General features: G+C 46.4%; 1 protein-coding gene across 1 annotated transcript; it reads left to right on the forward strand.

The window, feature by feature from the left end:
* The first annotated feature begins 7849 nt into the window (after positions 1-7849).
* METTL21C (methyltransferase 21C, AARS1 lysine) lies at positions 7850-15569 on the forward strand. The gene is made up of 4 exons (XM_061171169.1): positions 7850-7958; positions 11019-11170; positions 13962-14079; positions 15175-15569. Exons 1-4 carry the CDS (start codon positions 7850-7852, stop codon positions 15567-15569), a joined length of 774 nt encoding a protein of 257 aa, XP_061027152.1.
* Positions 15570-17336: the final 1767 nt, after the last annotated feature.

Raw genomic sequence — 17336 nt, forward strand, 5'->3', positions numbered from 1 at the left:
AATACTTTATTGGGTATTTTATGTGTTGGGAATGGAAAGGAACGCCTGCACCATGTTCATCAGTACGTGGCCAGAAGTGAACACTTGCTTTCTTTTGTAACTTTATTGACGCACACATGACATAGGATCCAAATTCCTCTTGAAAGAACTAATGATAATGCTGAACAGGCCTTGTAATTGTCAAAGCTCTTTCATATACTTTGTTTCATTTGACCCCTAAAAGGATCTATGCAGTAAGTATGTAAGAGGTGTTATCATCCCCAACAGATGAAGGAAAGGGAGCCCGGGGACGTGACTTCGCTGGGATCCCACAGTTGGAAATTGGGAGGGCTAGTCTCCCATGGAACTGCCTGCCCCTCTCTGCTCCTCCACACCCCTCTCACTCCTTTTACCTGGCTTGGTACTGAAATCATTCAGCATATCTCCCCAAACCCATGACAGCACAGCCCTAGATGAGAACCCATGCTTCTCAAATGGAGCCTGCCCTAGAATGAGGGGAAAGAATGAAAGGAATTCTCCACTGTGGCCCATCCCAGAAAAGTCCCATCAGGTAAACATTCTTTCCTAGTAGAAATCTGTTGGGAAAAAATTATCTTTCTGAACACAGGTCAACTGCTGCTGCTAAAATTGGAGCATGATTAGTTACCACTAAAAAAAGTCCCTCTAAAAAGTGCCATTTCCAAGCAGCTGATGGCAATATGGAAAGAACAGATGGTATTGGAGGCATCCGCGTCTGGCGGGGAGCTGGAAGGGTTGTTGTAGTCATTTCTGCTTCCTGGGTAATAAAACTGGAACTGAGGGAAGGATCATCTCCCATCCTCATTCTCAAAGTTGAATTATTGTGAAAGGATTTTTTTTCCATACTGATAGATTCATTTGGTTCCATCTATCCTAGGATTAATGTGAGCTTCAGAAAGCTATTGTTTATTAAATGTTAACTTAAGAGGAATGTTACTAGCGAACTAACCCTTATTTCGTAGACACTTCGGTCAGAATTTCTTATCTAAACCTATTGCCCAAGCATTATGTTCCTCCATGTGACTAATATCACAGGCTTAAAGCTCAGCTCCAAAGCATTCTTGTCTCTTTTGATGACATGAACCCTGGCAGTAACCAATTGTGATTTACACACGGTTGCAGTCGAAGATTCTTCTAAAACAGCAATGACATTTCTTTGAGGGGAAATCTGTTTTAAGAACTGGCTTGAGAAAAAATTAAAAATAGAAACAAACAACCAAGTACATCCCTTCTTCGAAATGCATGTAAGTCCGTCAAGGTACTCACGGTTTCCTGTCAGAGCCACTTTGTACGGCGGATAATTTATGGGGAGCCATGCCTTTCCGTGCGGTTAAGTGTGGACTCAAATGCTTAGGACCCGGCATGTGCTATTTTTAAGATGAAAGGGCTATAACTTCACTTGCTGTTTCCAAACATACGGGATGATTTCACTCATACTGTTTCTTCCATCCTGACTGGTAATGTTTGTCATTATATAAAGGGCATTTAAAATGAAATAGAAGCAAATTCTTCTATGTCCACAAGCTTGACAAAATGTAAGTGCTGCCTGAATGTGTTTTGAACTCCTACTTTAAAATGTCTCATGGTGGTCTCTCTTTAACAAGACAAGTAATCCATCATCTTCATGTCTCAGTCAAACCAAGACAAGAAGAGTCCCATTTTAAGGTCCTGCTGTGCAGGCTTCCCATGTCTGAGCCTCCACAGTGCTAGCTGGTCTAAATCTTTACATCTCCCAGAGCAGCGTGAATGAACCCTTTCCTCTGGCACCCTCAGGGGCTCCCCGAGAAATCTGGCAAACGAGGGGGCATTGCAGCAGCCCTAAATCATTTGACAGAACGGATCATGAACTTTGAGCCACTGTGTTACCAAATAGTTGAGGGACCAGAAATTCTGGAATTGCACTTCACTGTGACTAAATATTTTCTGCATAACACACTGAAAATCACACACTTTTTGAATGTTAGTGGTTACCAGGGTTTTTCCGGCACTTCTAGTTTTCCGCTGAGACCCTCACCTCCCTGGAAGTGAATTACCACCGTAGCCTCCCTTATAAGTAAGGATGGTGGACCTATATCTGTCTGATCAGCAACCCTTCCGTTGTAGAATTTCTGGGGAAGGTCACGTGAGAAGCAGTGAGCCTCTCGTTCATATTCTGGGATGGGACTAGCGGCCTGTGGTAAATGGTGATGAAACAATTAAGTTAGTGTCTCTGGTCTCCTGAGAATGCCTGCCTATTGAGGGACAAGCGTGGAACTAGTGAAGAAATGCCATTGTCTAGAGGTTTCAACTTGAAGCATGGCTCCATTCTCTCCAGATGCAATAGCCAATGAGACTAAGATTATCTTCCATTATAGAGAGGATGGGTCCCCATTTTGAAATTGTATTTATGAAAATAAGGAAGTGTGTACGCATAGGGTGGCAGGGAGGGGAGGAGGGCCACACACAACTCTTGCTTGTTATGGGCTCAGCATCCCTCCCGGAGTTGCCTGCACTACTCCTTGTGATGTGGTCGGATGCTTCTCTCACCCCGACCAGCCCTGACTGTGAGGCAGAGCTTAGGACCAAGTTAAGACCAATCAGAGTCATGCCCCCCAGATCTTGAATCTACAGTTACACAAGGCGGAAGGTGAGTGCAGTGAGGGCCCCAGAGCACTGTTCAAAGAGAAGGCCATGAACGCCTGCTGCTGCTGAGATATGTGGGACCAGAGCCACCCTGGGTCCGTTATTTCTGAAGCCCCAGTGCTCAGCCTTCCCATTTGATTCAGAGAAATGACCCAGAGCCCTTCCAAAGAACCCTGCTTGTCCGACCCACGACTTGAATGGCATACAATTTAATACAAGACATATTACTGATGACCTTCTAGGACACCAGACGCTGTGCCAGATTCTTTCAGATGTATGAAACTTCACTTCTTACCATGGGTAAAGGAATGATACCATCTCACATCCCTCGGACACATCAGGGCACTCCATCCGCTGTCTCTGCATCTGTGCCGATGTGTTGGTGTAAAGACAGCCCAGAAACCCTCTGAACCTGCAGTAGAATAGTTCTGAGGTCTGTATTTTGCCTCATTTCCAAGTCTTCCCCCACGGGATTAAGTCTTTTATCACCCCCTGTGGTAGGTATTGCTTCATAAACACCCATTGCTGGTGGCCTCCCTTGCCTTGGATTATTCTCCCTTCCTCACTTCCCCAAATAAACTATTTTCTCTCAAATCCTTGTCTCTGGGTCTGGTTCTGGGAGAAACCAGACAAAGCCAGGGGCTGCAGCGTTGGATCTCTGTGAGGGTGTGGCTCAGAGTCTGGCGTGTATGAGCCACTCTGTAAACGCCAACCCACCCATTTTATGGATGAGGACGCTGAGACGGAGGCGGCAGGGATCAGCCTGCTGGTAGATGGCATTTGCAGGATGGCAATTAGAATTTACCCTGCATTCAACCCATCGCCTAGACTGGGGTTCTCAGCCTGGGCCCTGCTGACCTTTGGGCTGGATGGTTCTTTGCTGGGGGCAGTGGAGGGAGGTTGTCCTGTGTAGAACGTCTGGCAGCATCCCCGCTTCTCTGTACCAGATGCAAATAGCACCCTCCCCCAGCGGTGACAAGCAAAAATTGCCAGATTGTCTCCAAATAGCCAAACGGCCCTGGGAGGAGGGGAGGATTCCCCCTCGTTGAGGACCACCAGCCGAGAGAGCCGGAAGAAAGCCCGGTGATCCCTCGGAGTCCACACTGATGGAGAAATGCAGAGCGGCGGCATGTACGCAGCCTTCTCCTTGACCCTGCATAAACCTTTATCCAATCTTGCATCCTCTGACTCCAAATCTGGCCCACTTTCCATCCTGCTAGGCTCCCCGAGACCAGTTGCTCCATTGCTCAGCTTGTTACAAAATTCTTTCCTGTTGCACCCAAATCTGCCTCCTGGGAACTTACTTCATCAGCGTGTCCTGCGGGGCCAGGCAGGAGGCTAATCCCTCCTCATGAACTGGCACTTCAACTATGGGAAGACAACCCACACGTCCCCTGCCCTATCGATGGACACTACTGCGCGCCCGTGCTCAGACACGCCGGGAACAGCTGTCAGGCGGGGAGTTCAAAGTCCTAGACGCTTTCTTTGATCTTGAACAAGAACTTCCAGGAGCCCAGAGTCTATGTACTTTAAAGCTTCCAGTTAACTCTGAGGTACCCTGACCACAGCGCAGTGTTTAGGAACCTCGGACTAACTTATTCCAGCTCCGGGCAGTGGAGTTCTGATTTGTTTCCTAAAGCAGCTACCGAAAAGATGGTCTTTGAAGAAAGTATTGAAAAGAAACTCTTAAAATAATGGACTAGTCCATACTAGGTCAGAGAGATACATATTTCTATCCAGTTTCATTTTCAGTCAAATAGTTTTGATAAGGTTTATACAAAAAAGCCCAGAAGTTGACACCCAAAAATGTTGGTTCAGTTTCCTTCCCCAGATAGAGGGATTAAAGGAGATTCAAAACATTTTTCTTCTTTGTTCTTTTCTTCATTTTAAGGTGTGTAGAATAAACGTGTGTGTGTGTAAATATATATATATATATATACACACATATATTCGTATAAATTGCGATCAGTTTTTGAGTTATTTATTAAATTGTAATGATGACCATCTTTTTGCTGTTTCTTATAGGGGTGATGACACCTGGTGGAAATAAGTCACAGAAGAGCAGGATCAGTCACAGGTCTGGACCATCTGGGGAAGAAGAAAGTGTTCGAATGACAGGCTTGGAAAAGACTGCAGGTCACCTCCCTTTATTTACGGGAGTGAGAAAGAAGATAGTCATGGGGCCACAGCATGTCCAGATGAAGATCCCGAGTTAAAAGAAATGGACTAAAGAAAAAAAAAGTGACAGCAGAGAAGAGACTTCCAAAGTTGAGTAAAAAACTAAATAAAAATAGGCTCGTATCTACTCAAGCTAAATCACTCACTCAGCTCACTGGGTAAGCGTAGTCCCTCATAAATGTGAAGGATTATTTAATTCTCATTTGCCTAAGGCTTTAATTTACATGCCCTATAGTCTATTTTAAGGGTTTCCAGTCTTCCCAAATGAGCACATGATTTTCCTCCTTCCTTTTTAACTGCCCCTTATTCAACGAAATTAATGACAACGGCTGGCTTTTTTCTGGGAAGAGTTTTCTGATTTCCTGTTCACTGTTGCCCCAACTAACTTTACCCCTTAGGCAACTTTAAGCCTTTGACTCACATCCCTTCTTGTGGATAGATGTTCTCTCGCCCTGCTCTCAGTAGAGTCTTAACATTCTTTCTGGCTGCTGGAATCAGGGTCCAGGACAGAGCCCACATCAGTCGTGCCCCTCCCTTCAGCCACAGGAGTTGGGCTGATGGGCACCCAGCTTGCAGGTTTGTACAAAACTCCACCTGTGCACCCGCCCACTCCTTTTTAAAATGAAACGTAAGTCTACATTTCAAACCCCATCACAGCCACTGGATACCACAGAGGACAGCCTCTATTCTGCTTGAACGATTTTCTGGATCTTTTGAGAGTGATTCCATTTCATGTTGAAAGAAGTGTGTGTGTGTGTGTGTGTGTGTGTAAGACAGAAAACTGAGAACTGAGAAAGGGATAGAGAGAAAGAGAGAGAGTAATTCTAGCAAAGTAATGTGTATGGGTACTGGTGGGTGATGCTACCCTAAATAACTTGGACTTCCACTGGCTGGCTTTTGTTCATAGAATGCTAATCCCCTCAGGTGCAGACCTATATAAAACACTGGGGATTCAAGTCTGCACAGAAATCACAAACCTCTTCTGCTACATAAGGTAAAGACATGTATAAACTAACTGTTCAAAGTTATTTTGAGGGTACTAACAAGGGGTCCTTTTCAGAACTTCCCAATTCTTTATTAAATACTAACATATGATATAGATCATATGATGTGTTGAGCTACTAATGAACACTAGGTAGATTACTGTAGTTATTTTCTAGGTTGCTTTTTGGGGAAAGAATTAATGTCTCACGTCAACTATAATGATGGGGGAGGGGAGTCATTTCATTTCACAAGGAAAAATACTACCTGTTATTGGAGTGAAAACAGGTCTCCTTTTCTTGCATGCAAAATGAAGGAATGTCTAACTTTAATGCACAGAGTCCCGCGGTGCTGGGTGGGTGTCCTGTAAGGAGTGCTGTCTTGCCTGACTACTCTCTGGCTTTGGAGATGAGAATAACAGTTAGTACAGCTTGCGCAAGAGGCTTTGCACAGGTTATCTCACTGAATTCCTACGACCGTCATGTGAGGTCAGAATCACCATTATCCACATTTTCAACAAAATTAGTGCATGGCAGAGCCAGCATTCAATGCAGGGCCCTTCACCGCAGCGCTGAGGCTCTTCCCTGGAGATGCTCTGGGTACTCACCAATAACCGGTCAGCTGTCTTTTAGGGGAACAATTAACCTCCTGGAGTCGGGGGCAAGTTGACGAGAAGGAGCAAGTAAGTATCTGCAAGAGAAAAAAAAACTTCCTGAGTTGAAGAATTGGGGTAAATATTTGATTGTTTGATTCTAGAGCTGGTGAAAATGCTAAATTACCTTCACAGGAACCTCACTGATTTGAAATCCTGTTGCACATTAATGTGAGGGGCACACGACCCCTCCAGGTGTGGAACAGTTAGTAATGCTGTGGCTGGTTGCCATCCCCAGCTGGCCAAAACAATATGACGGGGCAACTCTGGTATATAAAAACCAATTAGGAAAACGATTTACATTTTGTAAAAAAAAAAAAAAAAGACTAGAAAACGTCACTGTGACAACTAAGCATTATGAGTAATTTCAGGGCAAACTCAGCCAGAAAACCCACCGCTGAAGCAAGGCAACTCAAGCCGTGTCCCACCTCATGGTCAAGAATAGAGATCTTGCAGCTGGACCTCCTGGATTTGACTCCTGGCCCTGCCACTGGCCGGCTGCATGCTCCTGGGCTGCTTTTGAATCTCTCTGTGCCTGAATTTCTCTCATCTGAGAGGAGGCATAATAATAGCATCCACTTCATAGGGTTTGTTGTGAGGATTAGATGAATCAATTCACCAAAAGCACAAGAACGGTGTTTGGCAAAAACACGCTAAGTCCCGCGGCGATGTCACGTGTTCTTATTTGGATGCTGATCAATGATCCCAACAGCCAGGTCCTTTTTTCTTAATCAGTAGAGTTTTTCTGAGCTGCACGAATCACTTTTGCTCCCCTGTTTCTTGCCCACAGCCCTAGGAGGTAGGTAGATGTCATCCTTCCCTTTTTTGCTGATGAGGAAATGGTGTGGAGGGGATTAAGTGAGTTGCCAAGAGTAAGAGTGGGGCGCCAACCAGCCTCCTGGCTCTCAGCCCCCAGCGCTTTCTACTGTCCTGCGCTAAAGCCTCAGATGAGAAGGGAGCAGCCCCGCATCTGGGGCAAATCCACGATGTCATTAACCCTGGATCCACAAGGTACCCTTAAAGATATGTACGGCTGGATCAGACCTTCTTCATCAAGATTCAGTTCCAAAAGCTCTTAGGAATACACCCTAGACTGCAGCAAGGCAGCACCTGTCTGGCTACAGTGGCCCTGCTTTTGCGTTTCTCCAGGCGATGGAAAGGTGGGGTGATGTTTCATGGTCTCCTTCCACTTTGCTCTGCAAAACCGGGATGGCAGCGCCCAGGGCGGCTGCTCTCCCCACCCCACCCCCGCCCCGGGGAACTAAGCTGAAATGCAGGTGTTCTTTCCGGCCCAGCGGATGCTAAGGCGATAAGCTGCACCTTGCAGAGGCTCTGGGCGAGTCAGACCCGGAGGAGCGCTCAGTCCAGGCCAGCTCTCTCCTCCCTGGCGGCTCCGGGATGGATGCGTGTCTGCGCTCAGGACAGCAGCCCCAGTCCCTGGACGAGGCACCGAGACCCCCGGATGAGGAGGGTCTACAGACAGACGGCAGCAGCGGACCCCCGGGAGGTAACCTCCTTCCTCAGCTCCACATCTTCTCCCCTCTTTTCCTGGGGATGGCGTTTTGCAGTGAACCTCAGGCACAAGAATATCCATTTCCTTTTAACCCTAGATCTTTTTCTTATCATGATGCTTAGTAGAAAAATGCCTTTATGCAAGCAGAAGCATGACACTAAAGGTAATCCCTATGTTTTTATTATTTACCTATCAAAGACCAAAACTTTGTTTTATCCAAATCTGAGAGAGTTAGATTTTTGTAACAAGAACTTTTAAAAAAGAAATGAAATCTAGATTCCTTCCTGCTTTCCGCCAAAATATATTCCTGGCAGCTGTGTCCTTCAGTGGATCAGTGTAAAGTCAAGTGTACTTTCCCATTATGACAACAGAACCCTTTAGTGTTGCTTTTCTGGGCAGGGAATCAGTAATAAATAAATAACAGACATAACAAATGATGTCATAAGAGCCAAGATATAACATTCAAAACATTTACAGTCAACAGTGGAAAATTATGTCCCAACTCTGTTAAACCAGGATGGTATTCATTTTTACTAAACTGTTTACATAAAAATGCAACTCTGCCTATCCTGAAAATCTGATGTCTCTAAAACTGTCAGACGAGCATAGATGCAATAATTGAAAATCATGTGCAATCAACATAAATTTCTTTTATCTTTGTAGCATGGAAAATGGTCTTATGGAGAATATTTATATGCCCATGTTTCTTTACAATGTTGATCCAGAAAGTACAACCATCAGCTTATGATCTGTCATCTTGTGAAAGGATGAGCCACTTAAAATCAGCACATAGACTTTTCCTACAGTCTTGAGAGAAAAGTTAGCCTTCAGCCGGTTATTTGTGGGAGGAGGGGAGGAAGGAACGGTCTGGGTGATATCGAGGGGACGGAAGCTGGCAGGAGGTGGCCTGGGTCCCTGACGGTCTGGCTGCTCCAGTGGTGACAGGCTCAGAGGTAAAGAGGGCAGCCCGGTACCCACTCCTCATACCAGATGGCCTGTACCAGCTCCTGCATTTCAGGACTTCTGCAAGCTGATTGTTAAACATGGCCATTGTTAAAATTTAAGTCATATAAACGTACAATGAAATGGATTATGTAAAAGGTAAAGGAATATGAAAAAACTTGGGTAATAAATACTCACGTCTCATCAGGAATTATTTTCCTACATTTTACGATGACCTGTGCCCTTGAGGCTGTTGAGGGGTGTCGTATCCATGTGGTAGAAATGCCTGTGATGCTGAGCCGCTTCACCTCTTTCCCAGGGATGGCCACTGTGGGAGCGTTGTCACCATGGTGACGGCCAAACCCTACACGTCAGTCAGTGCTTCCTTACCGCCCCCAGGCTGCTTGTTAAACGTTTCTGGGCACAAGATGGTCTGTTCCTCTGCCTTCTTATTTTCTCTGAAACAGAACTCAGAGTCAGCCTCTCAGCCTATGGGAGAAGCTGGGTCCTCTTTGTTGAGTGATAAATTTCAGGTTCATGTTTTTAGATGTTGGTAGTTTCCCTTGTAAGACATGGGTGAGGACCAAAGGTCCTCTCCTCTCTCCACAGCCTCTCCTGGGGCACATGACAGGGAAGGATGACATCTCAGGACTGACTTGGCCACTATTCATCAGCAGGTTCTTGCAAGCTCAGGGAAGTCCTGGGTTTCTGGAAGCTCGCCTTTGTGGTCAGGACAGAGAATTCTCCTTCCAGGAGATCAGAACCCACAGCCGAGAGCTGCAGGCATCATTGTGCTAATTTACAAACTGGTCATTTGGCCCACACTGTGGTCAAAGACCATTTGGACACTTTTTTGTAAAATGCAACACAAATGAATTTCTGGAAGAACAACATGAAAAGAAGTACAAAGACATACACAATACAAGCTTTGGTTTTTCATAATCAGATTCAACAGATATGGTCAAGTTGTTGTAAATGTTTCTAAGTGTTCACTGCACGTTTCTGGACTCTTCTGGCTGTGACCCTGTTACAAAGCGTTTGCAGAGCCGTGGCACAGAACTGTCTAGTGCGGGTGGAAATCAGTGAAACCTGAACTCTGAGGGGTGGACCCCTGATTAGGCTTCTTCAAAGGCCCCCTACCCCTCACCCTGCACTCATCCTGCCCTCACCCTCATCTACCTCCTTGAGTGTATGTTTCTGGTTAGAGACCCTCAGATGTGCACTGAGTGTTCCTTCCCGCTATTCCATCCCTGGTTACACATCCGCAGGTAGAGCTCAGGCAGCCAAGGCTGGTCTCATGCAAGTTCCCCCCCAAACTCCTCGCTGCCCGTGCCTCTCACCGAGGGTACCAGCAGCCCCCCGTCTTCTGCGCACGACCCCTCCGTGTGCTTAGCATCCTCATTCTGACCTTATTACTTGCTGTTCTTTTTACGCTGAAACCCCCTGCGAAACCTTTGACATTCTGGGCTTCCATGATGTCAGCCCCGATCAGGTGCTCTTTTCCGCTCATTTTATATGACATCTGAGAGCTGCTTGAGTGGGTCACGAGCGTAAAGGAGTATTTCAGGAAGAGTAATTTAATAGCTGGAGCTCATCTGACAACCTCCCCCAGGACTGCGGAGCTGGCCCGTCTTTGGGTGACCTGTACCTTTTGAGGAGCAGTTGTAGAAGGACTTAAGGAACACGTTCCAGCCAACATGCGGGCATGTCACATCACTTCAACACCCAAAAATAGTCAGGTCCACGCTTGCCTCGGTCCTCCTTATGCAGATGGCTCATTCGTGCCATTCTGTCCGGTGGCCTAGCTTCCTCCTCTCACCAAAACAGAGGGAGGGACAGATCGACACCGCACTGTCTTCTCCTAAATCGAGGGAAGGGCCCAGGGCATCCTTGGGCATTTTGTCATATGATAAAAATGTCCCATAGAAATGTTATGTCCCTGTCACCCCATATCATTCAGTTTGTGCTAGTTTGCAGCCACTGTCACTGATAGCACTCCCCCCTCTGCTTCTAGAAGATTGTTCAGGCTCTTCCCATCTGACTAATTGTACCGAGTGTAGATCTGCACTGGATCAACAAATCATGAAACCGATTTAATTTTCTGTCCCACAGATTCTAACAAGATAGAACCATCGCCTCAAAGCCTCCAGAAATTTGTTCCTATGAATTACGCCAGCTACACCCAGGAGTACTATTGGTTTGCAGGCAAGAAGATTGTCATTCAAGAATCGATCGAGAGTTACGGAGCGGTGGTGTGGCCAGGGGTGAGGGAGCTGTCACATTGGGGTGTCGGGGATTCTGGGGATGAGAACAGCAATTTTGTACAACTGTGGTGCCTTGGACGACTTGCCACGTGCTCTAACGTCCTGTGCTTCTCAAACTGAGGGTCCATGGATGCCCCCCCAGGGGTGTTGCTGGTGTACCTAGATGCTGCAGAAACACGGCATCTTTCCTAAAAACAACGATTTTCCTCTATGCCATGTTTCTTGAAACATTATTTTTTCACATTAACATAAACTTGAGTATATTGGGAAGTAGGATGAAAAATTCATATGAATTGTTAAAAAAATTAGAAGAAAAGTCTTTAGAGTTTAGATTTTGTAGCGGCCACCTTTGGGCCTCTCCCACAGAACGTCGGGTATCCACTCGCCTTTTACAGTGTGGCTAGTCCAGTGGAGACACTTAGGAAATGGTGCTTCATCTCATGCTCTCCCTGCAACAGTCCCCAGAGGATAGAGCTGAAACGGGGGCAAACACTGAATTCAGAGCCAGAAAACCTGCTATGTTCTGGCTGAGTGCACTGTTTCCCCTGGCGGGGCGCAGTGCAGAACCAGGCTGGGACGATGGACCTCGGAGGCCAGCGCCTTCGTTCTTTCCACTGCAGAGGTTCTCAGCCTGTGCTTGGAGAGGCTGCAGATCAGAACTGCTCCACTGTTAGCTTAGATGGGAATCCTTCTGGGTTCTTGTTAAATGCAGACTCTGATCCAGGAGGTCGGGCTGGGGGAGGTGGACCGGGGCTGCATTTCTGACCTACTCCCGGGCGACGCAGACCTGCTGGTCCACTGCGTGGCTGTGATCAGAGGTTCCTTGGAGCACCCTTTGCAGTCTGGGTACCAGTGATGGGGGAGATGGAAGGGGGGGAGCAGGGGAGGGACAGCCAAGGGTTCCAGGCTCTTAGAGCTCCCCCGTCACTGACCCCAGCCAAGGAAGCTCGATTTTTACCCCTTATGCTTAATATAAGTATGATTTCCTTCAGCTAAATGTTTTTCTTTGGCTTAACAAGTTTGAAACCACCAAGCGACTCCACAGCTTCCTACTATAGTTGGCAAACAGACACCCAGAGCTGGGTGATCAGAAATCAGGAGTGGAAAAAGATGATTTGTCCACTGGACTGTTTTATTCTTAATAAGGCCTCAGCCTTTCGTGCACCAAACCCTGGCCCTTCTCGGGACCTCAGTCTCCTGAAGGCTGCGGAAGGATCCGTATCGTGTGGGGAAGCACCCTTTCCTTGTATGACTTCAAGAGCAGCTGTGAGAGATGACTTTTCAGAGTTTGCTAATAGGACTAAGAAGCGGGGGAGTGTTTGCTGAAAGGTGTAGCTGTTCCCGAGGGAAGATCCGTCCCCAGATGGCACCCACCGGGCCAGCCTGTCACAGGGCAGGGCCCTTCAGGAAGGACGCCTACAGCCACCCCTTCAGGAACTCCTCAGAGCACACGTCTTGGTGGCTCTGGGTGACACTCTTCCAAATATTGAAACCCCACACAGTGAATAATGCTCCTTTCTCCTCAAGAACCAAAGAAGGCCTCTCCTCAAAACTGCCGCCCCCAGCTCCAGAGCTCCTTGCCACGGGCTGGATGCTGGTGCCACCTCGCACCTGTGCCGTCCCGCCTGTCCCCCCCCCCCATCCTCCAGCGCCCAGGGCCCCTTGACGCCCCTCACCTCCCTACCGTGCCATTGGGAATTGGTTTCCGTCCTCCCCCCACCCCCGTCCCTGGCCCCCGAGTCCCTTGAGAGGAGCCTAGGAGGAAAGGGAGGGACCCAGGGGCTTGGGGCTGCCACCAACCCTGGCGCAGGCCACCGTGAGCGCGGCATGCCTCAAGCGATCCAGGCCGCCCCCTACTGCAGCCTGGGCCCCAGACAGAAAGTGAGTCATAAGGAGCCCAGAGCATCTGCAGGAAGACAAGGGCTAGAAGTGTGTGCAAACGAGAGTGTTCACATTGCCTTTTCAGTGCAGGATTCGCACTCCCAGCTCCGGTAACGCCCTCGCGCCTACGTACCTCTCCCCAGTCTCCCCAGTCCGCGACATCACCAACCGCGACGCCCATTGGCTCACACGGGAAGGGACCTTGATCTTCTGTATAGAAATCGATCTAAATTTATTCTTTTTTTTTTTTTTTTTTTACTGTGTAAAGGATGTAACCTCCTTGCTGCTACCCCCCAAAGTGTGGTCCGTGGCTTGTTAGAAACGCAGCCTTGAGCCCCGTCAGCCCCACTACACGCGGCCGGGCGTCTTTCACCAGGCCCCCGGTGACCTGCGTGTGCGCTAGAGTTTGGGAAGCACTGCCCGGCCAGTCGAGTGTTTCTTAGATGAACTGCTTTAAAAGAAAAATTCCTACGCAGTTGTTCAGTGCAGCAGGCAAAGTCCAGAGCAACCTGAATGTCGGCGGAGTCAGGAGGGAGGGGATGGAGCCGCTCACAGCACAAGTCTTACAGCAGGTGGAGGCCTGACACGACTTAAGCAGAGGGAGGGCTTGCTGCCCTGCGGCCCCTCGTCTCCTGGTTCTGGAAGAGCCGAGCTGACCTTCCTGTTCCTGGAGGCTGGTCAAGAGTCTTCTGGTACAGGCGCTTTCACAAGTCTGTGTCTCTCCTTCCTCTGAGGCATGTTACAGCCTTCATATTCCAGAGGTCAAAACACGCCGTTGTACGTATATTTTGATTCTTGTGAGCCCCCAGTAAGCTGAAACTGTTAACATGTCTTTGAGTATTTAACTTGCGGTGGGGAACAGGGTCCCCGGTTTCCAGTGTCCAGGTTGACAACTGTGAATGTTTTTCAGGCCATGGCTTTGTGCCAGTATTTGGAGGAACACGCAGAGGAACTCAGTCTCCAAGGTGCTAAGACGCTCGAAATCGGTGCTGGACCAGGCCTCGTTTCCATCGTGGCCAGTATTCTAGGTTTGTCTGTCTATTCTCGGCCTTGTTTCAAAAGACGGTTGCGGTGACAACAGTGATAATAACCACTTACTACTGTGGGACGGGCTGTGGTTTAGGTGCTTGGCCGTGATGGCGCTCCCTGAATCTGCCCAGATGTCCAGGCTAGAAGGACTACTGTTATCCCCAGAGATAACTGTGCCTTAGAGGCTAACTCGTCCAATCCATTGATTGTTACCATATGAGAAAGTTGAAATTCTGAAGGTGTGACTCTTGAATTCCTGTTGTAAACAGCTATGTTATGCTGCCTCCTGCTTTTCAGTGCAACTATTATCAACTAATGTTTTGGAAAAAACAAAAAATAAGTGAGTCAATCCAAGGTGAAGGCAGATTTATACCCAAAATGCCAGTTGTGAGTCCTGGGAGCTGGGCAAGAGGCGGGTATGTCTGGCCTACTTCAGCCTACACTATTACAGGTCTTCTTCTATCAAAACCAATCTGGAATTATGATCTTGTGAACCTTTATCACTAGCATTAAAATGCCTAAAAATTAATTTAATGCATTTAGTAGGGGGGAGAGTCATTCAAAATAGATCATCCCTTAGAAAAGAAAACTAGGTGCTGACACCTCACGTAAGAGAAAACCAAAATCTTCAGATAAAGACAGTTTGGGAAGGAAAAACATTATAAATGATGACAGTAATCAAACGCTAAGAATCCTGGTATGTTTAGTTAATTATTTCGAAATCTCTCAAAACTGCACCGCCGTTTAACTTAGTTTCTTAAAAGACGGGAGTGTTATTCTATTTCAATGGTTCTTAACCAAAGGTGATTTTTGCCCCATGAAGGACATTTGGCAGTCTCGGGGGACATTTTTCATGGGCACGACTTGGGGTTTGGGTGGGGAGGTGCTACTTGCATTTCGGGGATGGAGACCAGGGACCCTGCTAAACATCTTACAGGGCACAGGGCAGGGCTCCCCAGGAGAATTATCCAGCCCATATGTCCACAGGGCCAAGGTGAGAAGCCCAGTTCCATTTCCCCCCCTGAGAGTATGTGTACCCTGTGGTTGCCCAAATGTTCCAGGTAATGCGTACAAGTTTCCTCTTTCTCTCTTAGGAGCTCAAGTCACAGCAACGGATTTGCCTGACGTCCTAGGGAACCTTCAATACAACCTTTCAAGGAACACACTAAACCATACAGCACATCTGCCTGAAGTGAAAGAGCTGGTGTGGGGAGAGGGTCTGGAACAGAACTTCCCCAAGTCCACGTGTTACTATGATTACTTGCTGGCTTCTGACGTGGTCTACCACCATTACTTCCTGGACAAGCTGCTCGCCACCATGGCATACCTTTGCCAGCCGGGAACCGTGTTGCTTTGGGCAAACAAGTTCAGATTCACCACCGATTATGAATTTTTAGATAAATTCAAGCAGGTTTTTGACACAACACTCTTGGCTGAATTTCAAGAGTCATCAATCAAACTTTTTAAAGGAGTGCTAAAATGGGACTAAATTAAACAAGATGCCTTTCGAAACATTAGTGTGTCTTTTGAACAGTGTTAGAAATTTTATAAGATTGCAAAGGTAGTGCACGGAAACAACTTGTATAACTAGAATAAACATAATATTACAGCAACTCTCCAAAGCAACCAGTTTAGGATTATCTGCTTCATCTAAATATACACAAATAACATGAAAACATGAAAGTAGCTTTGTTGGCTTCCGAGAGTCTCAATTGAGTGTTTAATAAATTTTACACAAATAAATTAACAAACAAGTGGATTTCCCCTCGTTATTTCTGCTGGAAAGCATGGTCTTAAACCTGTCAATATACTTTTGTCACTTGCTTTTTGAAAATGAGCTTGACAGGGTCAGTGTATCTTAATCTGAAGAGTCTACTTTGTACAGACTTTAACTGTAGCAAAGGGAAAGGGTAAAGAGTAATGGAAAACAGTTCTAGGCTTTACACTGATTAAAACTGAAAAATACGGAAACAGTGCTGGAATGAGAAAATGGATGTCATCTCAGGGGCCCAGAACTAGTGCCGAGCACACACTCTGCACCATCCCTAGTGCTTCTTTCAGAAGTTATTTATTTGTATCCAGCTCTTTCCGTTGTTTTCAGTGGTGTGGTGCAGACATTGGTCACCATTACCTGAAGTAGGAAAACTGTCCCGACTTTTAAAAGAATTTGAAAAAGAATAGATACATGTATAACTGAATCACTTTGCTGTACACCTGAAACTATCACAACACTGGCAATCAACTCTACTCCAGTATATAATAAAAAGTTAAAGAAAAAAAAAGAATCCACTTTATAATATAAAAATAAATAAATAAAGAACCATTTTGTCTCCTGTTATCAATCACACAGAAACGTCATAGTTTTGCCGGGGATGGCTTCTCCTGGAACGTTCTGTGTCGGCATGGAGGCACAGAATAATCTAGCCTGAAAGCAGGGCTGACAAGGCAGCTTGGCGTCACCGCCCCAGATCCCGGTATCACCCACCACGGGTACCACTGATGGACCAACCTTTCTAGGAATCACAGTTCAAAGCAGACTTTGCCAGTCTGTGGCTGTATTTCTAATTTCCACAGCAAACTTAATAATCTTCATTCTAAAATTTCATTATCTGAGAAAGACTTACACCCCACTGAAAGAGAGAAGTAGTAATTACGGATAGAAAAGTCCTTGTTACAACAGAGAGCCGGATGTGGCTCATAGATTTAAAAAAAAAAAAAAAAATTTGCCTGTCAACTTTCACGATGTAGCACGTCCTATTAAAAAGCGCCGTTATTCACCACCTCCCCCTGCAGACATGTACCTCACTCGACTGCTTCCCACTACCAGTCAGGACTGTGAGAGTACGTCCAAAACCCACCACGAACTTAACTTCTCCTTCCACATTAAAAAATATAGCGAAAAGACCAAAACCCGAAGAATAAAGTGAGAGATTAGGGAACTCTGCAACGATGGTGATTTTCATGTAAAAGTTAAGTCATATTTGAAGGATACCAGAATTTACTGTATCTTGACGTAACTCAGAAGGTAGTACTTACGTCAAAATCAATCTATTACTAGGAAGTTTCTAACATTAAAATTACACTAAAATTGGATACTAAAGGCATGTTCTAAAAAAAGGTGTGATTTCAGTGAAACTGGTAGAACTTTTTGTCAGTGAAAAAGCACCTCCGAAAATTCTTTCCTCCGTTAAAGTCATGAGAAAACTGACAAAAATTCTCAGAAGCATGTAGCAATCTTAACCAAAGGCATGTAGCA

The sequence above is a fragment of the Eubalaena glacialis genome, chromosome 16, assembly GCF_028564815.1.
Source record: "Eubalaena glacialis isolate mEubGla1 chromosome 16, mEubGla1.1.hap2.+ XY, whole genome shotgun sequence".
NCBI lineage: Eukaryota > Metazoa > Chordata > Mammalia > Artiodactyla > Balaenidae > Eubalaena > Eubalaena glacialis.